At 33.2% G+C, this 19,792-nt stretch overlaps 2 protein-coding genes across 2 annotated transcripts; one reads left to right on the top strand and one right to left on the bottom strand.

Moving 5' to 3' along the window:
* Positions 1–201: 201 nt before the first annotated feature.
* On the bottom strand, positions 202–1,137 carry LOC141417516 (olfactory receptor 5L2-like). Its single transcript, XM_074056590.1, has one exon. The coding sequence runs from the start codon at positions 1,135–1,137 to the stop codon at positions 202–204; it is 936 nt and encodes a 311-aa protein (XP_073912691.1).
* A 13,259-nt stretch (positions 1,138–14,396) lies between these two features.
* LOC141421702 (olfactory receptor 10AG1-like) lies at positions 14,397–15,344 on the top strand. The gene has a single exon (XM_074068959.1). The coding sequence runs from the start codon at positions 14,400–14,402 to the stop codon at positions 15,342–15,344; it is 945 nt and encodes a 314-aa protein (XP_073925060.1). The 5' UTR covers positions 14,397–14,399.
* Positions 15,345–19,792: the final 4,448 nt, after the last annotated feature.

Raw genomic sequence — 19,792 nt, 5'->3', positions numbered from 1 at the left:
ACAATGTATAACTATACTGTATGTTTTGAAATGCTTAATATTACTTTTATAAATTGAAGACACAATGGTAAGTGAAAAAAAAAGTATCACTCATAACTATTTTGCTCCTTTCTGTTCCTTCCACTCCAAATCTTCAGCATACCTCTCCATACTTGCATTGTCTCCATTTTGAGACTCTAAGATCTATCAATGACATATTCTCTAGGGAAATATTTTGGAGCCCACCACCTTTTTGAACGATTCTTTCACATCCTTATTTCTCAGGCTATATATCAGGGGGTTCAACATGGGAATCACTATAGTGTAGAACACAGTAGTCACCTTATCAATATCCAGGCTATTACCAGAACTGGGCTGGTAATAAATAAAAAGGATTGTTCCATGGAAGACAGTGATGGCTGTGAGATGGGAGGCACAGGTGGAGAATGCTCTGTACCTTCCCTCTGCAGAGTGTATCCTCAGGACAGTGATGAGAATAAACAAGTAGGAGGTCAAGATGATCATTATAGTCAGGATCTCATTGAAATTGACTACAATGAACAGCAACATCTCACTGATTGTGACATTGGAGCAAGCAAGACTTAAGAGAGGTGGTAGATCGCAGAAGAAGTGGTTGATCACATTTGACTTGTAGGATTGAATCCCAAGAGCTGAGCATAAATGAAGCAGAGCACACAGGGATGCATAAAGGTAGCAGCCAGAAACCAACACCACACAGAGCTTCTGGGACATGATGACTGTGTAGAGCAGAGGGCTACAGATGGCCACAAAGCGGTCATAGGCCATCACAGCCAGCAGGAAGACCTCAGTGATTGCAACAGTACAAAATAAGTAAAATTGCAGCATGCACCCTAGGAAAGAAATGGCTTTGTCATTACTTAAGATGTTACCCAGCATCTCTGGCACAATAATTGAGGAGTAGCAGCAATCCACAAAGGACAAATGGCTGAGGAAAAAGTACATGGGCGTGTGCAGCTGAGAACTGAGCTGAATCAGTGAGGCCATGCCCAGGTTGGCGAAGAGTGTGACTCCATAGATGAGAAGGAAGAACAGGAAGAGGAAGACTCTCAGCTCAGGGTCATCTGATAATCCCAGGAGAATGAACTCAGTCACAGTGGTACAGTTTCCCTCTACCATTGTCACTTCATTACTAGTCAAGTGAATGAAAAATGATTAGCTTATGTGAGAACAACGGAGAAAACAAGAGGAAATATAACAAAGTTGAAACATACGTACATGAAATATAAGAGAAACACAGTTGTCAAATTCTCAGAATGTTAAACAATTGTCAGAATAATGCAAATTGTGTAACTTAGTGGATTCCATTGGTGAAAATTGATATAAGCATTAGCAATAGCATTATAAGATTCTCAACCAATAACTATTGCTATGTAGTTCAGATGTTTTCCTCATGTAGGTGGTGTGATGGCCTTTGAAATAGACTCAGTGAGATGCTGTACTACTGTACGGAAATCAATTCCTATTCACTGAGAATGTTAAGAAGTAAGTCCAGGCAGTGTAACAGCTATTGTGGTTCTGTAAAATATCAACTGTTTTATTGATGATTTTCAATGTATAATAAAGACAAGCCATCTTTTCCATCCTCTTTAGGAAAAGGCATAAGGACGTTGAGTAAATTTACTTTCTGTCCTCCTCCTCAGATTGCAGGAGAATAGATGCATGGCTTCATGATCACTGCAATGACTACTCAGTGAAGGTAGCCTAGAACATGAACACTCTATGTTTCTATAGTGTCAACAAATTTTTAAAGAAATGCAAACAAATTATAAAGTGAAGTCATAATTTTTTCATCATTTGACCCAAAACAGAAAAGAAAGTAATAAGACATTTGCTAGCTAAAAGAAGAAATTCTCCTAGAAAATTGTGTTTCAACTGTTGTACACTGATAATAACAAACTTGACTGTGGTAAATTCAAAGCAAATACAAAAGTATCAATTTTCTTTTCTGAGTAGAGGTATAATCATTCCCTGATAAGATGACCGGAATGCTGACACATTAATTCCACCTTCAGAATTATGGTGGCAATGGCACCATAATAAGATCATATTTGTTACTAAATTATAGAGCTCATAAGTTTGGAATAGGAAAGGAAAAGAAAAGGAAGGAGGGAGGGAAATAAAGAGGGAGAGAGAGACAGAGAAAGAATGTATTATTTTGTGTTTAGTCTGTATTTCTATGCACATCAATGTATAATTACAGAGGAAATTACTGTATTCTGTCCTCAACTGTCTCTCAATAAAAGGCAAAACATTTTAATACTAAATGCCCAGAACAAGAGTTCTCATTAGCATTCACTAAGTAGAAACCAGTTAAGTTAGATAGTTTAAGTAAATTTTCTTCAGAAAATACATTTCATTTCCATTTTTAAGTAACTAGATTCTAATTATATAAAACAAACCTTAGCATGAATACTTCTTCCTCAGGATTGAAGATTATACATGTGTGTTATTACATGGTTAGAGACTTTATAATGTAAATTAAACTCTTGAGAAATGTATCCCTTATGTAAAACAATTATTGAACTCCATTGATATAACAAAATCAGTAATATGTGACCTAAAATCTTATGTCATGGAAGAGTCAAAATCTCTGTGGAATATCATTGGGGAATTTGTTTTTAAAATGGCCATAATTTGGAGTTCTTTTCCATAGTAGGCTGAATATACTTAACAAAAATATAATGTATACTTGACAGTATCCAGAAATAATGTTTTCAATGTTTAATTTTAAAAATGGTAAATGTTTAATATTAAAGATATGTGGATTTTCCTGGTTTGACCATTGTGCAATGTTTGCATGTTTACACTGTGTCCCCCAAAATATGTACAACCATTCTATGTCAATTAAAAAAAAAACAGAACAAAAAAGAATAAGATGTCTACTCTAATGTGGTAAACTACAGAAGATATGCAAACCTTATATAAACACTAGGTCATTTAAACTAACAATAATGAGACATTTGTTTTAATGCATGTTTAACAAAGGCAATGGTGGACACACAACCACTTCAATTGGGCAAACTTAATTTTCCTTTTCCAAAACTGGTGGTTTCATTTAGTTTCTTTTGTTTAATTTCTTTTTTTTTTCATTTTTTTATTATTCATATGTGCATACAAGGCTTGGGTCATTTCTCCCTCCTGCCCCTACCCCCTCCCTTACCACCCACTCTGCCCCCTCCCTCTCCCCCTTGCCCCCTCAATATCCTGCAGAAACTATTTTGCCCTTATTTCTAATTTTGTTGTAGAGAGACTATAAGCCATAATAGGAAGGAACAAGGGTTTTTGCTGGTTGAGATAAGGATAGCTATACAGGGAGTTGACTCACATTAATTTCCTGTGTGTGTGTGTGTTACCTTCTAGGTTAATTCTTTTTGATCTCACGTTTTCTCTAGTTCCTGGTCCCCTTTTCTTGTTTAATTTCTTAAAGTAGAAGCTAAAACAATAGATTTGGGGGCTTTATTTGTTTCCAATAGAGTTATTCACAATTGGGCATTACTCTCTAAGCAATTTTGAGGTAAGTTTTGAAATTTTAGATATTTTTTATTTCATTTTTTCCTACTCTGTTCACATCATTTTACATTTTTGCCAAACTTTCTTTAATTTGTACTATTTAAATGTGTATTGTTCTGCAATCTGCAAACAAGGAGCATACCTCAGGAAGACCACAGTATTTTCTTATGCTTTGATAATGGACTTTGGTCCTCCAGAATTGTGAGAATTAAGTATTTTAAAAATAAGATGTCTATACTTTTAAGATTTGTTTCTACACTCTGGATAAAAATTCTTTAATACACTATACTTGGAAAGAATTTCTTTCAGTATACAGCTTATGTTTCTATTTTTTAATACTGATATTTTAATATAAAAATGTTAATTGTGATGACATTTAAGTTACATTCTTTCTTTTATTGATAGTTCTTTAGAATTCACAACACACAAATATTTTTCCATGTAAAGAATTTTCTACATGCATGATGTGGAAATTGTTTGAGTTAGCATATTATAATTGGTTCTATGATCACTTGAGTTAATTGTTGTATGTGGTATGACTTACAGACTGATTTCATCGTTTACATGTGGATATATACTTGATCCACCTTTCCTTAAAAGACTCTTCTCTCCATTGATCAACCTTTATATCTTTTGAAAAATAAACATGATTTTTTTTGTCTATATTTCAAACCGTTATTCGATTGTATTGATCTATATTTCTTTAATTTTTATATCACACTTTTATTTTTCTTAGGTTTATATCGAATATTGAAATCAGTTAATGTAAATCTTTCAAATTTATAACTTTTCAAAATTGTAGACTTTTCTAGCTTACTTTGTATATTTGCATAATTTTGTTAAATTATAAAAATAAGATACAAAGAAAAATTTCTCTGAATCAATTGAGCAACCTACAGAGATTTCATACCTTACTAATACTGAGTCTTCAATCAATGTGTTTAAGATTATTATGACTAAAAATGAATTGACCCCTTTCACTTTTTCCTAATCTGTTCACATCATTTTAAATTTTTGCTGAACTTTCTTTAATTTGTATTATTTAAATGTGTATTGTTCTGCAATCTCCAAACAAAGAGCATATCTCAGGAAGAACACAGTATTTTCTTATGCTTTGATATTGGACTTTGGTCCTCCAGAATTGTGAGAATTAAGTATTTTAAAAATAAGATGTCCTTACTTTTAAGATTTGTTTCTACACTGTGGATTTTTGTTATGGTCCTCATAATATATTTATCTTGCCAACATTGTTTTAATTTTGTCTACTTTTGATTTTTATTACTGCTTTATCAGATAGTTTCTCTGATTTGTTCTATTTCTAATTTTTTTTCATTTATTCACATGTGCATACATTGTTTGGGCCCTTCCCCCCAACCTCTCCCTCTCCCTCTCACGACTCCCTCTCTTCCAGGCAGAACCTGTTCTGCCCTTATCTCTAATTTTGTTGAAGAGAAGATATAAGCAATAATAAGAAAGACAAAGTGTTTTTGCTGGCTGAGATAAGGATAGCTATACAGAGAGATTCCTAGCATTTCTTCCATGGCCAAGTGTGTTACAACCCAAGTTGATTTATCTCTACCTGATCTTTTCACTAGTTCTTGATCCCCTTCCCATATTGACCTCTGTCGCTTTAAGGTTACTTTATTAGCTCCTCTGCAGTGGGGACGTCAAACACTATCATGTTTTGGGTTTCCTACCTATCCCCATTCCCACATCCAACAACATGTGACCCACATCCAACAACATTGCTGCATTTGCCCTAGATCTACAGTCCGCATATAAGGAAGAACATACGATTTTTGGTTCTTTATGTCTTCATTATTAAGAAAATATCTATATCTAAAAATCTCCATCTCTTAGTACAATACAGCCTTAAAAAGTCAAATATCACATGCTCTTTCTTATATGAGGAAACTAGACCTAAAGGAGACAAATATGTAAAATGAGGACTTGTTGGGTGGCAGTGAAGAGGTGATGGTGAAATGTGAGTGTGATGGGGTGAACATGATCAAAGTTCTTTATGTAGGCACTGGAAGACAGAATATTGAAATCCATTAAAATTATTTTAAAAGAGGAATCTTTGCTCCCATTTCCTGCATAGAGAACAGGAAATGATTCTCTCTCTTCTCTTCTGTCTACCTTGTCTATACTTTATCCTGTTATAATAAAATAAATCCTTCCTAAAACTTCAAAAAATTATTTTCAAATAGGGATTTGAAAGTATAACAGAGAGAGTGAATTTAATCAAAGTATGTGTGGATATATATACAATGAAACCTCTTTTAAGATTAATATACACCAATAAAAAGGAAAAGAGGAGAAGGAAGCTATGGGCAGTGTTTCACTCCATGAGTGCAGTTTTCCATGGTGAAGTCACGTTGCATATTTTACCCTCAAATTTATGTTGACTGATTGACTTAGTTATGATTCAGTAGACTGCATCATGATTCAGGGCACATCCCAATGGGCGTAGGTATTGTGCCTAGCCTGAAACATCACTTAACAATGCGAATTTAGTGGAAAGCATGTCAATTCCATTTCTAAGTGTGATGTCTTGATTTTCATATCATAAAAAGTCACTTAGAACATGGCTAATATGGAAGGCTCTCCAGTGCTCATGATGCCATAGTTTGAGAGAGCAGTGTTTGTTTGGTACTGACTTTCTGCAATTGCACAATGCAGGAGTAATCCAAAGAACTTTCTCTTGCAGTTGTTCAGTGGAAATAAGTGAAGCACAATTTCTGTGTCTGACACCCCTTTGAAGGTTCCTCTAGCTTTAATTAACATGGATAATATTTTGCCTTATTTCATGAGATTTTCACAATGTCTCAGTTTATTTAAAATTCTAGAATTATGTGAGTAATGAATTTGATAAATTTCAATGTAAAAAGAGCATTCATTTTGATTAAAAGGGTAAGTTTTGGGGAATATTAGATTTTGAACTCAGACCCTTGTACTTGAACTACACCTCTAGCTTCATTTTCAATTTAATTATTTTTCATATGGGATTTTGTGCTTATGTCCCAGCTGGTCAAATATACCTACCCTCTTATTTATGCCTCTTAAATAGTTCTGACTACAAGAATTCATCACCACACCCTGCTTGTTTGTTGGTATGGGGACTTGCTAACATTTTGGGCTAGCTATACTCAAATATTTTCCTGTTATTTCTGCCCCCTGTAAGCCACATCACTGTGCCAGATAATTACGCTTAAAGAAATATATTTCAGTGCATTATCATCAGGAATATGTTGAAAAAATGGTCTTTGAAATAAAAAAAAATCTGTGGGATTCTCTATAAATGCACTGACATCTATGTAATTAGATTGCTAATAATGCATATGAGAAAGTACATTCGATGTATAGTAGAGTCTATAGTAATAAAATAGACAAAATATAAAATCATCAACCTTTGGTAAGAAGTTCCAAAGGAATGTGTTTAGTCTTTCTAGCTCATTTCAAGCATTTTGTTCAGAAACATTTGATAATATGAATTACATCAATTTACAGTCCTGATTTCATGGATTTTTATGATATAAAGAATTATCTTTACTTTTTATATACCAGGATATTTTTGATTTACTGACGATTAAACCTGGAGTCTCCAATTTGTTGTATTACTTGATCCTCCAGAGTACCTGAAATTATAGTTGTGAACCACCACGCTCAACTTAGAATGATTTTGTGAAAGACAGCAGTGGTAAAAATCATTGTGCATAACATTAAAATTCCATGAGATGAGGGGTTATAGATCAATACACACAGATACAAAGTCTTCATATGCTTAACATGTAAATGTTTTATTTCATTTTCTTTAGAAATCTAACAGTATGTATAAGAAAGCATGGTTATCTAGAGAAAATATGGTGATAGTAAGATTTTGTTTTCTTAATAAAACCCTTCTTAAATTGCCACATTTTGGGAAGTATGTGTGTGTTTATGTGATAACACACATAATTTTTTTTTGTTTTCATAGTTATTTAGGAACTACAAAGTATTTACAAATGATTCCCATTGTTAGAATCAGTAGCAATCACATATTTATATTAGGTGTAATTTAAAAGATAAAATGTACAGAATGAAAAGAATAATGAAAAAAAGTTTACATTATATCCTTAATAACATTTTCTTTTTTTTTTTTTTCATTTTTCTTTTATTATTCATATGGCATACAAGGCTTGGTTCATTTCTCCCCTCTGCCCCCACCCCCTCCCTTACCACCCACTCCACCCCCTCCCGCTACCCCCCTCAATACCCAGCAGAAACTATTTTGCCCTTATCTCTAATTTTGTTGTAGAGAGAGTATAAGCAATAATAGGAAGGAATAAGGGGTTTTGCTGGTTGAGATAAGGATAGCTATACAGGGCATTGACTCACATTGATTTCCTGTGCATGGGTGTTACCTTCTAGGTTAATTCTTTTTGATCTAACCTTTTCTCTAGTTCCTGGTCCCCTTTTCCTATTGGCCTCAGTTGCTTTAAGGTGTCTGCTTTAGTTTCTCTGCATTAAGGGCAACAAATGCTAGCTAGTTTTTTAGGTGTCTTACCTATCCTCACCCCTCCCTTGTGTGCTCTCGCTTTTATCATGTGCTCATAGTCCAATCCCATTGTTGTGTTTGCCCTTGATCTAATGTCCACATAGTTTCACTTAGCAATTTATTAGCACTGTTATATATTTGTGATACCCAGAAAATAATCTTGGAGCAAACACTTAAATGCCATATGAATACAGCTGCATCCAAGATAGAAATCACTAGCTTAGTTATACGTTCTAATCCATTTTTTGCTTTTTACTTATTCATTGAAATTACTTCAACTGATGATGAATTGAATTGTATATAAACCATTGTAATTACACACACTAACATTCACAAAGAATAGTTTTTCAATAAAATATGTATGGCAATTTTGTTGATAGCATTTTAAAATAATCTTTAGTATTTTACATGTAGTATTACATATTTTCTAAAAATATTCTATAGCTAGAAAGCTAATAAAGTAACCTTAAAATGACAGGTCAATATGGGAAGGGGACCGGGAAGTAGTGAAGAGCTCTGGTAGAGATGAATCAATTTGGGTTGTAATATACATGTGCCTGGAAGCAACGCTAGGAATCTCTCTGTATAGCTATCCTTATCTCAACTATCCAAAATGCTTTGTCTTTCTTGTTATTACTCATGTCTGCTCTTCAAAAAAATTGGGGAAGAGGGCAGAAAAGTTTCTGCCTGGAAGCTAAGGGGTGAGGGGGGAGAGGGAGAGGGTGGGGGGCAGGGGGGAAGAAATGGCCCCAACAATGTATGCACATGTGAATATATGAAGAAAAAAAAAAGGAAAAGAATCAGTGGGTTAAGGAATACCTATTTGGATTGAGCTCATCTGTTTTCTGTGGTTTTAGATTTATGTAGATATGTGCAGGGGGAGGGTTGGCACTGACTGAGTAAAACCTAGAATATAAGGTTAGTTCATCTATTAGTTAGTACCACAATCTGAAAATTCACATTTATCTGATAAAATCGTGATATCCTGGAGTCACAATAGGATTTGCATATTTCTTCTGAAAAAGAAGATTCAGGTCTACCTACAACTTGCAGTAGCTCAATAAATATTTGCTAAGAAAAATGAAGAACATTATTATTTAGGATATTTTAAAGCGTGAATAAATGTGACTAAAGTAAAAAAAAATATGTCTCTGGGCAGATAACTAGACCTGTATCGTGAGTGCTATATTAATATTCTTATTTTCCATTTTCCCTCATATTCCAATAAAATAGAGGTTCTGGATGTGGTAATTACTCATAATATAATTTTTTTAAGGACAGGCCAATTCCAGAGGTATTCAATAGCAATGTCTATCAAAGAGAGCAGTATATGGATAATTCTCTTGGGATGGGGAACTTGATTCAGACTAGACTCTATCTAAAGTACTATCTGAATTTAATGTGGATATGTAAATCCTTTCAAGTGTTGTGCACGTCAGATTACTGGTGCCTAGAGGTCATGTATGCTCTGATGGACTGGGGAAAGAACTACCAAAAGGCCCACATTTGCTTTTCTCTGTTAATGTCATCTAAAGGCGTGATGGGAAAATAACTAACTGGTTGTTTGCGGAGTTTTACTACCATACTCTGTTTTAAGTAACATTAGCCAATTACAGCAGTGAACACAGCTGTTAGTCTTCTTGAAATAATCAGACCTGACAGGGATCCTGTTCTACGTAGGTGCAAACTGGTGATACAGCCATGTCCAACATCCTAAGAGATCATGAATATTTTTATGGATGTTGGCTATAATTTCTTAAATATAACGATTTGCTGTTTGAGTTTAGTTCTATTTAAGATTTTTTTATTGTAGTTGAGAATTTTGTCCAATTATATCATTTTTTCTGAACTCATTCACCCATTGAGAAAGTGTGGGAAGTTCCTTTTTGACCTTGGCACATCTATGTTCCTGTGATTGAAACTTGTCTTTGTTTTTTTTTCCCTAGAAAATTGCATTTGAAGCTGGAAAAAAGTGAATTACATAGAAAAGGTTGAACAAATACACAGAAAGACACTAATGAAAAATTAAACCTTATACAAAAATTATCATCATATTTAAATTTAAAACCTCAAACAATAAAATTAGTTGAAAAAATATGAAAGTAAATCCTTGTGGCAGGTATTCTAAGAATGTTACCAAAGCGCAATGTATTAAACATATTTATAAATTGGACTTTATCAAAATTGAAATAGTTTGTGCTGATGATGACATTTTGAAAAGAATTCAAACTAGGGAATCATTTGCAAATCGCTTTTGTAACAAGGGAAATATTCATACATATTAAAGGATTTCCAAACTTACCAGTAAGAAATGAAGCAACTTAATATAGTAATGTGCCCAAGAGTTTACCCAAGAAAACATGTAAAATACACAAAATTACCTAAAAATGGCCAAATATCATTAAACTTAATTAATACTCAAATTCGACACAAATGAGGTCATATATTTTAATAGCTACGAGTATGACCAAATAAGTAAAAAATTGTTAAAGCTCAAAAACATTGAATGAATATAGAACCTTCAAAAACTGATAGGATTTAAGTATAGCCATGATGTTTTTTTCTTTTTCAGTGATGGGGGAAAGTAAGGTTGGACTCAGAGTTTCGTGATTGCAAAGCAGGCACTCTACCACTGGATCCAATCCTCCCTTCCATTTTGCTCTGCTAGTTTTGGAGTTGGGGCCTCATGAAGTTTTGCTCAGCCTGACCTCAAACCATCATCTTCCTGATCTCAGCCTCCCAGGCAGATCAGATTACCTTTGCGATCCACAGGTGCCGGCTTATGCAGTATAGTTCTAAAACATTTTCTTTCCTGTATCTAGTCATTAATTTTTAAATTGTGTAAATGTATTCCTGCTTCATAACGCTAAATCAAACATTCTTCTCTGTTGAATGTTTTGTGCACATATCTACATATTTCTGTTTATTTGGGTGATATAAATTCTCATTGTTTTTTAATCATCACAATGAGATGCCTCCATGAATTCAAGCTGGTATTAGACTATGCACTTGGTAAGTCATTACTTGGAAGTTTGGATTTTCACAATTGAGGGCCGTTAATGATAGAAATGCAGTCTTAGCTGGTCTCATGGCCCTTCAACTGAAACTTACATTTTCTAGCCTCTTTTCTAAATGAGTGTGCTCTTCTGACTAAATTTTTGGGCTTTTTTGTGATTTTTTTTTCTTTCTCCTTTTATTGTTTTTGCCTTTACTTACATGTGTATACAGTTTTGTGTCACCTCTCTTTTCACCCCCTCCTTTAAATTTTTGTATCTGGAAATTCTGATGCTCATGTCCAATCTGTTCACTTAACAACGAATAGGCGAGGGCTTCTGTCCATTGCTCTGTTCCCACGTCCATGTTCTGGTAGATTCTGAGGTCTGCTGGCCGGCGTGAACAGGGAGAAGGAAGACTCGTGTTAAAGGTCATAGAAGTGCCTTAACAGCCCTAGAAGTCTAACATCTCACTTTTCAATGACAGAAACTATCATTCTTTCTACTTTATGCATTGCACATTTGCATCTTTTAAAACATATCTCAGTTTGAATTGTAAATAACATAAAATTATAATTTAGTTACATTTTCAATGTTCATATTTCTTAATAATCACACAAAAAAAGAACAGAATAGGAGAATTGAAAGAAGAAAAGGTGTAACAGAAATTTTGGTGGTTGAAGAAACCTCACTGAGTTGCAAGGGGAATGGTTTCATTCAATTAGAAGGAAGCATGGAATAGGAGGCAATCCCCAGAGTAGAGAACAGGTAGTACTTAGGAACATTTTGGATTATGACAATAGAAGATATTTGAGAGCTAGGTACATTCTCTTTCAAATAAACTAAGTTACCTACATTTTGAAAATCTGATTCCTCCTTTCTCTCTATTTTATTCAGCCAATACAGATAAGTATAGTATTTAACCTCCACCCAAATAGGTAAGCGTGCACTACATTTTTCTTATAAAAATTTATTTTTAACAAATAATTCATATGCTTAGTATCAGTAAATTTAATTGCAAGAAATATTAAAAGAATTTAACTGATTATTTTAAATTTCAAAACATTAGTTCAGATAACCTTTGTAAAATTTTGGAAAGAAATTATTCTAAGATTATATGAGATCAAAACTCAAAGTGCCTGATCTCACAGTGAACCCAGATATTAATGATTAAAATCATTTAATCATTGTCATTTAAATATTAACATATTAAGTGATTAATGTGTGTAACATATATAACTAAAATGTATGCTTAACCCACACAAGCATATAAATATACCAGGCCTAAGGTTAGTAGCTCATAAAAAGAACAATTTCAAATAACTAATGAGCAAGATAGTGAATGCATGTTGTTGAAATGGATTTGCATTCCTCCCTCCCTTTGACAAAAAATTCCTTGTTTGTTTTGACCATTGCTCCTGTCTAAGTCTCTTGATTGGATAAAATTGAATACCTGAATGAAATATTATTTTAAAAAATTAAGATCATACAAAGAAAAAAGTCATTTTTATGCTGAAATCATATATTAATGTGTAACTGTTAGCCAGTGAGTTGTGGCCATTTGGGAAACTTAATTACATCACTGGAGGGACAGACAATTCTATTTCATATTTTGTCTTTCTAACTCTTTGCTTTTGTTTTTAACTAATATGTAAAAATTCTGCATATTAATATGTAACTTGTGATGGTTTGATATGTCTGTGCACTGTGTAATAATAAGAGTACCTCACTAATCAAATATTTACCGGTTATTTTTGGTGACTGAAATATGTTGGTGTACTTTTCATTTTTAATATCAGTAAAATATTGTTCCCTATATTTACCCTATTATGCAATAGCAGACCAGAACTTTTTACTTCTAACTATAACTCACATTAGTTTTCCTTTGCTCAATCACAGAAAATTCTGAGGATGCACACCTTTTGTGCTCTCTGCTCCCACCTCCTCATTTGTGTCTGTGATTTTGAAGCTCTCATCTTTATGACTTATGAGCCCTGGCTCATGATGTATCTCCTTCTTGCAATGAGTTAGTCATGTTTGGCTTTTAAATTATGTACCAAATAGTGTGGACGTAACCCAGTTCATCTAAAAACAGTGAGGGGTAATGCGACTTCTTTAAGACCAGAAGAAACCTCAATAATGTCTGCACACCCTCAGTCTCACTCACCCATCTTATAAACCTGCACAAAGATATAGAGGTAAGGCATGCTTAGTCTGAAACTTGCCTGGGGTCTTACTTTCCTCACATTTGGGGACTATTTCAAAGAGGAAAACATTTGACTTGTTAGACATTTATTCAGTAAGTTAGTAAATCAAATTTTGTGAAAAAACTATATTGCATATTGCACATAAAATGTGGATACTATGGAAAAACTTATCATCTAGATTAGAGATGAAGAAAGAACATAATAAAAATAATCAAACCCAATACACATATATGTATGGAAGCATAAACACATATATGCATAATTAAAATGACTGAGTGGACTAAATGAGATCTGAAAACAGCAGCAATTAATGAGACAGTAAATGATGTTGAACAATCAAGGAGAAGAGTATTGCGTGATATGTCTTTGTGTAACAAACATGTAATACAAACATGTATTAGTTAGATTTAGATTTACTTTATATGCTTTCTGGACAGAAATCATTTTATGTTTATTTTTCTCTTTACTGTAAAACCTGACCAGAATTATAGAACTTCCACGCAATTATATAAATACAATTTTTAAATTAAACAATATTTTATAATACATGAGAGTGACAATATTTCATAACACATGATCATGTAATATAATTTGTTAATAAGAAAATTGCATAGGTATGCAGAACATAAAAACTGAACAAGACTTTGAAAATACCGTGGTAAATCCATAGCTACAATACCTATACAATACTACTTTAATTTCTAAAAAGTATTAAATGCCATATAAAATATATACTTGAATGTTGAAATAAATTTTGAATTGATAATAATATAACATAGATTTGGGAAGTGAGGAATTTAACATGACAAGCTAAAGAAAAGTATTATTATATAGAAAATAAATTCAGATTTTGAGATTCTGGGTAATGAAGTGAACAATAGTATGGAAAATATCTTATCCTAATAAAAAAGTAAATCCAAAAATTCTTAAAAGGAAAAAAGTAACCAAAAATTTTCATGTAGATATTTATTAATAGTGAAAAATACTCTTACCTATAATTTTAGAAAACCTGGTTTTTATTGTTATAGGGAAAGGGGAAAAAAAGAATGTGTGCCATCACTTGATATACTTAAAAAAGCCAATTCTGAGGACAGTGAGATGACACTTATTTCTGATGAAATCTTCTTACATATGAACCATGAAGAGATAAATGCAGAAGACAATGTTTCTACAGTGAAGCACTTTGTCCTGCTAGGATTCTCTGAGCTTCCAGACCTCCAAGGGTTCCTGTCTGGAGTGTTCTGCATAATTTACATAATTATTCTAATTGGAAACAGCCTTATAATCATGATAACCATCCTTGACCCTGCACTGAAGAAACCCATGTATTTTTTCCTGGCAAATTTTTCTTCCCTGGAAATCTGTTACGTATCTGTCACTCTCCCCAGGATTCTGGTCAATATTTGGACAAGGGATAGAAGTATTTCTCTGCTGGACTGTGCCACTCAAATGTGTTTCTTCCTTATACTGGGAACCACTGAAAGCTTCCTCCTGGCTGTGATGTCATATGACCGCTACATGGCCATCTGTAACCCTCTGCACTATCCTCTCTTCATGAACCCAAGGAAGTGCATCCAGCTACTAGCTGGATCTTGGCTCAGTGGAATGCCAATCCAGATAGGGCAAACATGTCAAATATTCTCTTTGCATTTCTGTAATTCTAACCAAATTGACCACTTCTTCTGTGACATACCGCCTATTCTCAAACTAGCCTGTGCGGACACTTCTATGCATGAGTTGTCTGTCTATGTAGTGGGTATGTTGGTTGGTGCCTTTCCTTTTACACTGATACTTGTTTCTTACATCAAAATCATTTCTACCATTCTGACACTGCCAACAGCTAGAGGACGTGCTAAAGCATTCTCCACATGTTCTTCCCATCTGCTGGTTGTGGTTTTATTTTTTGAATCTGCTAGTATTACCTACTTTCGGCCAAAATCCAATCATTCTGCAGGAACTGACAAACTGTTCTCTCTTTTTTATATAGTAGTGACTCCAATTTTCAATCCACTGATATACAGCCTTAGGAACAAGGAGGTGATAACAGCTTTGAGAAAATTATTACTTAAAACATAGTCCTTTGGATTTATACAGAATAGTTTCATTTTTGTCACAAAGTTAATAGAGGAACATTTTGAATTTCTGTTTCATCTCTCAGGGAATGTAATCAAATGTAGCTTATAGTCTACTTCTGTTACATGTAACTATTAACTTGAAATTTGCCCTGTTTGTATAGATAGCAGTCATTCTTTGATCTTTAGTGATAATGATTAAAGAAAACACTTTCTTATACATACAGTTTTAATGTGTGCCACCTTTTCCCTTTAAATACATGAGCACAATTCAAAATATTATATCTTGTGCTTTAAATATAATGAAAACCAAGTCTCTTAATTGTCCATACCTGTATTTGCTGATATTCTTCTTTGATAATCTAGTATACAGAACAGTAGTTTCAAATAACATTTGAATATAAGCAGTTATTGAGTAAATGTCTAAATGAGCAAACTTATAAATCAATATTTCCTGACAATGACAGAGTTGTGGTAAATGTAGAGATTTTATATCATCAATAAGCATTGGAATTCATTTATTTCACTCACTCTCCACCAACTCAGAATGTTTCCATAATAATACAAAAAAAAAATGAACGAAACATGTGCCTAACTATCTGCCTTATAACCTCCTCTGAAAGCATAATGCATAACCCAACACCCCTGTCTTGATCACAGGGTTTTATTTTGCACAGATTTATTCTTGCTTTGTTACTCTTCTTAAAAATTTGTTTTAAAGTATTTTATATCTTTATTAGATTTATTCCAAATAGCTATTTTTTAAACCTTCGTATTAACAAAACATTCTGAATTTAAATGTGTAGGAAATTATCAAAGTCATTCTGGGATTGCCTGAAACCCACACAGGTGCACAGTAACCCTTGCTAAATGGTTATAATTACTAAATATTTCAAATGATATCATTCAGAAAAGTGAACATAAATCAATAGAGCTATAAATGTTCACTCACCTCTACTAGATTCTCATATAGCAACTCTTTATGAGTTTTTAGTTCATCTGATATTCCATTTTGTAATTTTTGGTATGATTGTACAATGTGCACAAGGTAATGTTAGTGCCTGCCATATATTCAGTTATACTTCTCCATCATCTACTCATTTGTATCCTTTACCATCTAGCTAGATGTATTACATGTACTTAAGGACACATATGTAATCATGAAAAATATATGTATATATCATTAAATGTTCTAAATGCTTTAAGAAGCAGCACATGGTGCATGAGAAAGACCATGTCAGCAATAGTCTGAATGAGAAACACAATGATGATTGTAGAAACTTTCTGTTAGCACTTTGTTATCTGAAATTAGTAAAAGATAACTGAATATTAATCTACCTTTAAGTAGAGTATTGAGTAGTTAAATGTTATTTAATTACCTTCCCTACAACATTTATACTAGGTAAAATGGTGATAACATACTCTTTGTTATTAATTTAAAGGGTTGTTATAAGTTGCAAATATCCACCGAGGATGCAAAAAAAGAACATTTGGAAAAATCTTGTTAACAAAAACAGTAAAGTGTAAACTATACCTAGAGAAAGCTCTTAAAGAAATTGCTAACTCTATTGCATTGCATGTTTAAATTCATTGAGATAATCACACAATGCTATTTTTGAGGAAAGGAATATACCATAATATCAATTACCTTTGCAAAGAAACCTATTTATGTACACATTGGATTATTTAAATTCCACTAATTATTCTGATTTGAATTTGAAGTGCCCCAATTGGGCAAATGTTGAAGGCCTGCTCTCCATCCTGTTGAGCTAGTGTGAGTTGGTGCAAAGTTGAGGAGATCGGACTAGTTGGAGGAAGCAGGGCATAGTGGCGTGCCTTTTAGGGGATAGTGAATTTAGAACTCTTCCTCTCACACTCTCTGTTTCTCTGTCTATGTCTCTGTCTTCTCTCTCAGCTCTCCATCTGTTTCTCATCTGTTTCCTGCATCTCTCTATCTACCTACATCTCTCTTTCCTTTTTCTTCCTGGTCACCATTAATTGGGCAGTGTTCTTGTCTGTCACATACATTGTTCAGCCTCAATCAGTTATAAAAGCAGTAAAGACAGGTGGCCATGAACATAAAAACTTCAGAAATTATCAGCCACAATGAAACTTATCTTCTTTTCAAATTGTTTCTTTTATGTATTTTTTCATAGAGATGAAAATCTAGCTCACACAATTACAATAGCTTTAGTTTTATCAAAAGTGTGCTATTCTCCTAGTAAGTACTGTCTGTAGTGTGTGAAGCCTTGCACTTAAACCCAGTCCTTCTGATTACTAAGAATAAGTAGAACTTCATCAACACCTGAATTATATCTCTTCTCCCCCATTTATCTTATCTCACCCCTCATTTTAAATACTTTGTCAATACCTCAATATGATATAGAATCCTAAGGGCTCATTTAATGATTCTTTTCTTATGCTTTGTCAGGAAAGTTTTTATAATTGTTGACAATAACACTGAAAATAGTGTTTCCATACTATTTTAAGTAACATGAACCTTTCTCAATAGTGATAACAAAACTGCCATACTACTTTGCATCTACAAACCTGGCAGATCTTTTCCATGTAACTGAGAGTGTGTGGTAGAGTGTAGCCATGTAGCAAAATCTAACAGATTTTGAATGTTCTTTGGATTCTCATTTTTATTTTTTAATACCTCACAATTTTCTGTATGCCTTTGCTATTTTCATTAGTATAATTGACTGTTTTTCCAATTTCATCATTTTTCTGATGCCATTTGACCGCTGAAGAAGTGTAAGAAACTAATTTTTTAAATTGGCACATCTATATTCCTGTGAATGAAAGCTGTTTTTATATAAAAATGACATTGGAAGAATGAGTATCCATTCACCATTCATTCATGCATGCTCAAAAACACACACATGAATCTAACACCAAAGGTTTGTTTAAAATTTGAAAACCTGTTCTATAGAATTATTATGTGAGGGTGATTTTTCATGATGTGGATTAGGCAATATTTCTGAAGTTTGTTGCGCAAAGAGTGATCTATAAAAGAAAATACAAGTTGGACGTCATCAAAATTAAAATAGTTTCTTGTGATGACATTTTGAAAAGAATAAAAGTAAAGACTGTAGAAACATCAGCAAATTACTACCTTAAAAACGAAATGTGCAAAGAATATTCATACAACTCCCAAAACTTAACAATAAAATTATTATTTAATAATTTAAAGAATAGATAAGAAAATTGATGAATTAATTGATAGGTAATTGAGTAGAACCAAGCATGGTATGGAAGATATAATCCCTGCACTGGACAAGATGAGGCAATAGGATCACAAGGATAAGGCCAAACTAAATTAAACTATATAGTGATACCCTTTTACAAAACAAGTCAATCTATAAATAATTGAATGAATGTATAGTATTTATTCATAAAATTGAATAAGTAAATATAATATTAAATATATAGCCTACCCAAGAGATGTCAACTAATCACATGAAAATATCATTATTGTTCAAATTCAAATCAAACCCAAAATATGACAGTGCTACACAAATATTTTAATAAGTAGAACAATTATGAAATAAAATGCATCACAAAAAGATATAACAAAAATTTGGGGAATAAATATATAATTTGTGAATACTTAGACCTTTCAATGTATAGGCACAATGATTCTAAAATATGCTTGTCTCTCTGTTTAGTCACTAATCTCTTATTTTGTGTAAATCTATTCCTGCATTCTAAAGCTGGGCCATTATATTTTGTGAGCATGTATCTATGTATGTTTACATTTGTGAATATTGCAGAAATGTATTAAATTATTTAATAATTGTTACAATGAGAAAGAACAACTTTAAACTGAACTGTCTCGTAACTGTGCATTTGTTACAGTGAATACTTGGAATTTGACAATTGTCAAATGGCTGTTATTGACAGTCTTAGCTGGTCTTATGGAAGGTCAGCTGGAAATTTATTTTTTTTTTTTGCTGTGTTCCAACTTGGTGAGCTTTTGTGACTGAATTTTTTGTGACAAATTGCATCTGGAAATTATACACACCATTTTCAGTTTGCATTCCTAAAAATGAATTGGAGAGCGTGCCTCTACATTATTCTGCCACCTTAACCAGAGTCTTGTGGATCGTTTTCAAAGGCAGAAAAATAAATTATTTCTAGATAAAGACATTATTTATTTGTACCATTTTAAAGAATATCCTAGTCAACATCATAAATTACATATTATTATACTGATGTGACATTTTCAAGGCACATATTTTTTAATAATCAGGATGAAGGAAAAGAGCTTGAAAATTCAAAGAAGAGGGCCAATATTTTTTTTACGTTGAAGCAAACTTCTTGAGTGGCAGACAGACGGGTTCAATTAGAAAGTGACCTGGGAAGGGAGTTGATCCCCAGGGTAGAAGAGAGTTACAACCTAAGAATGTTGTTAGTTCTGACAACGGGGGTGTAGTTGAGAGGTAAGTA

Source organism: Castor canadensis, chromosome 1 (genome assembly GCF_047511655.1).
Source record: "Castor canadensis chromosome 1, mCasCan1.hap1v2, whole genome shotgun sequence".
Lineage (NCBI taxonomy): Eukaryota > Metazoa > Chordata > Mammalia > Rodentia > Castoridae > Castor > Castor canadensis.
The sequence above is the reverse complement of the archived record's forward strand: the minus strand, read 5'-3'. Positions and strand labels throughout refer to the sequence as shown.

What these genes read in the sequence shown, in the direction of transcription:
- LOC141417516 (XM_074056590.1), bottom strand. Translation starts at nt 1,137, where the DNA reads ATGGTAGAGGGAAACTGTACCACTGTGACTGAGTTCATTCTCCTGGGA.
- LOC141421702 (XM_074068959.1), top strand. Translation starts at nt 14,400, where the DNA reads ATGAACCATGAAGAGATAAATGCAGAAGACAATGTTTCTACAGTGAAG.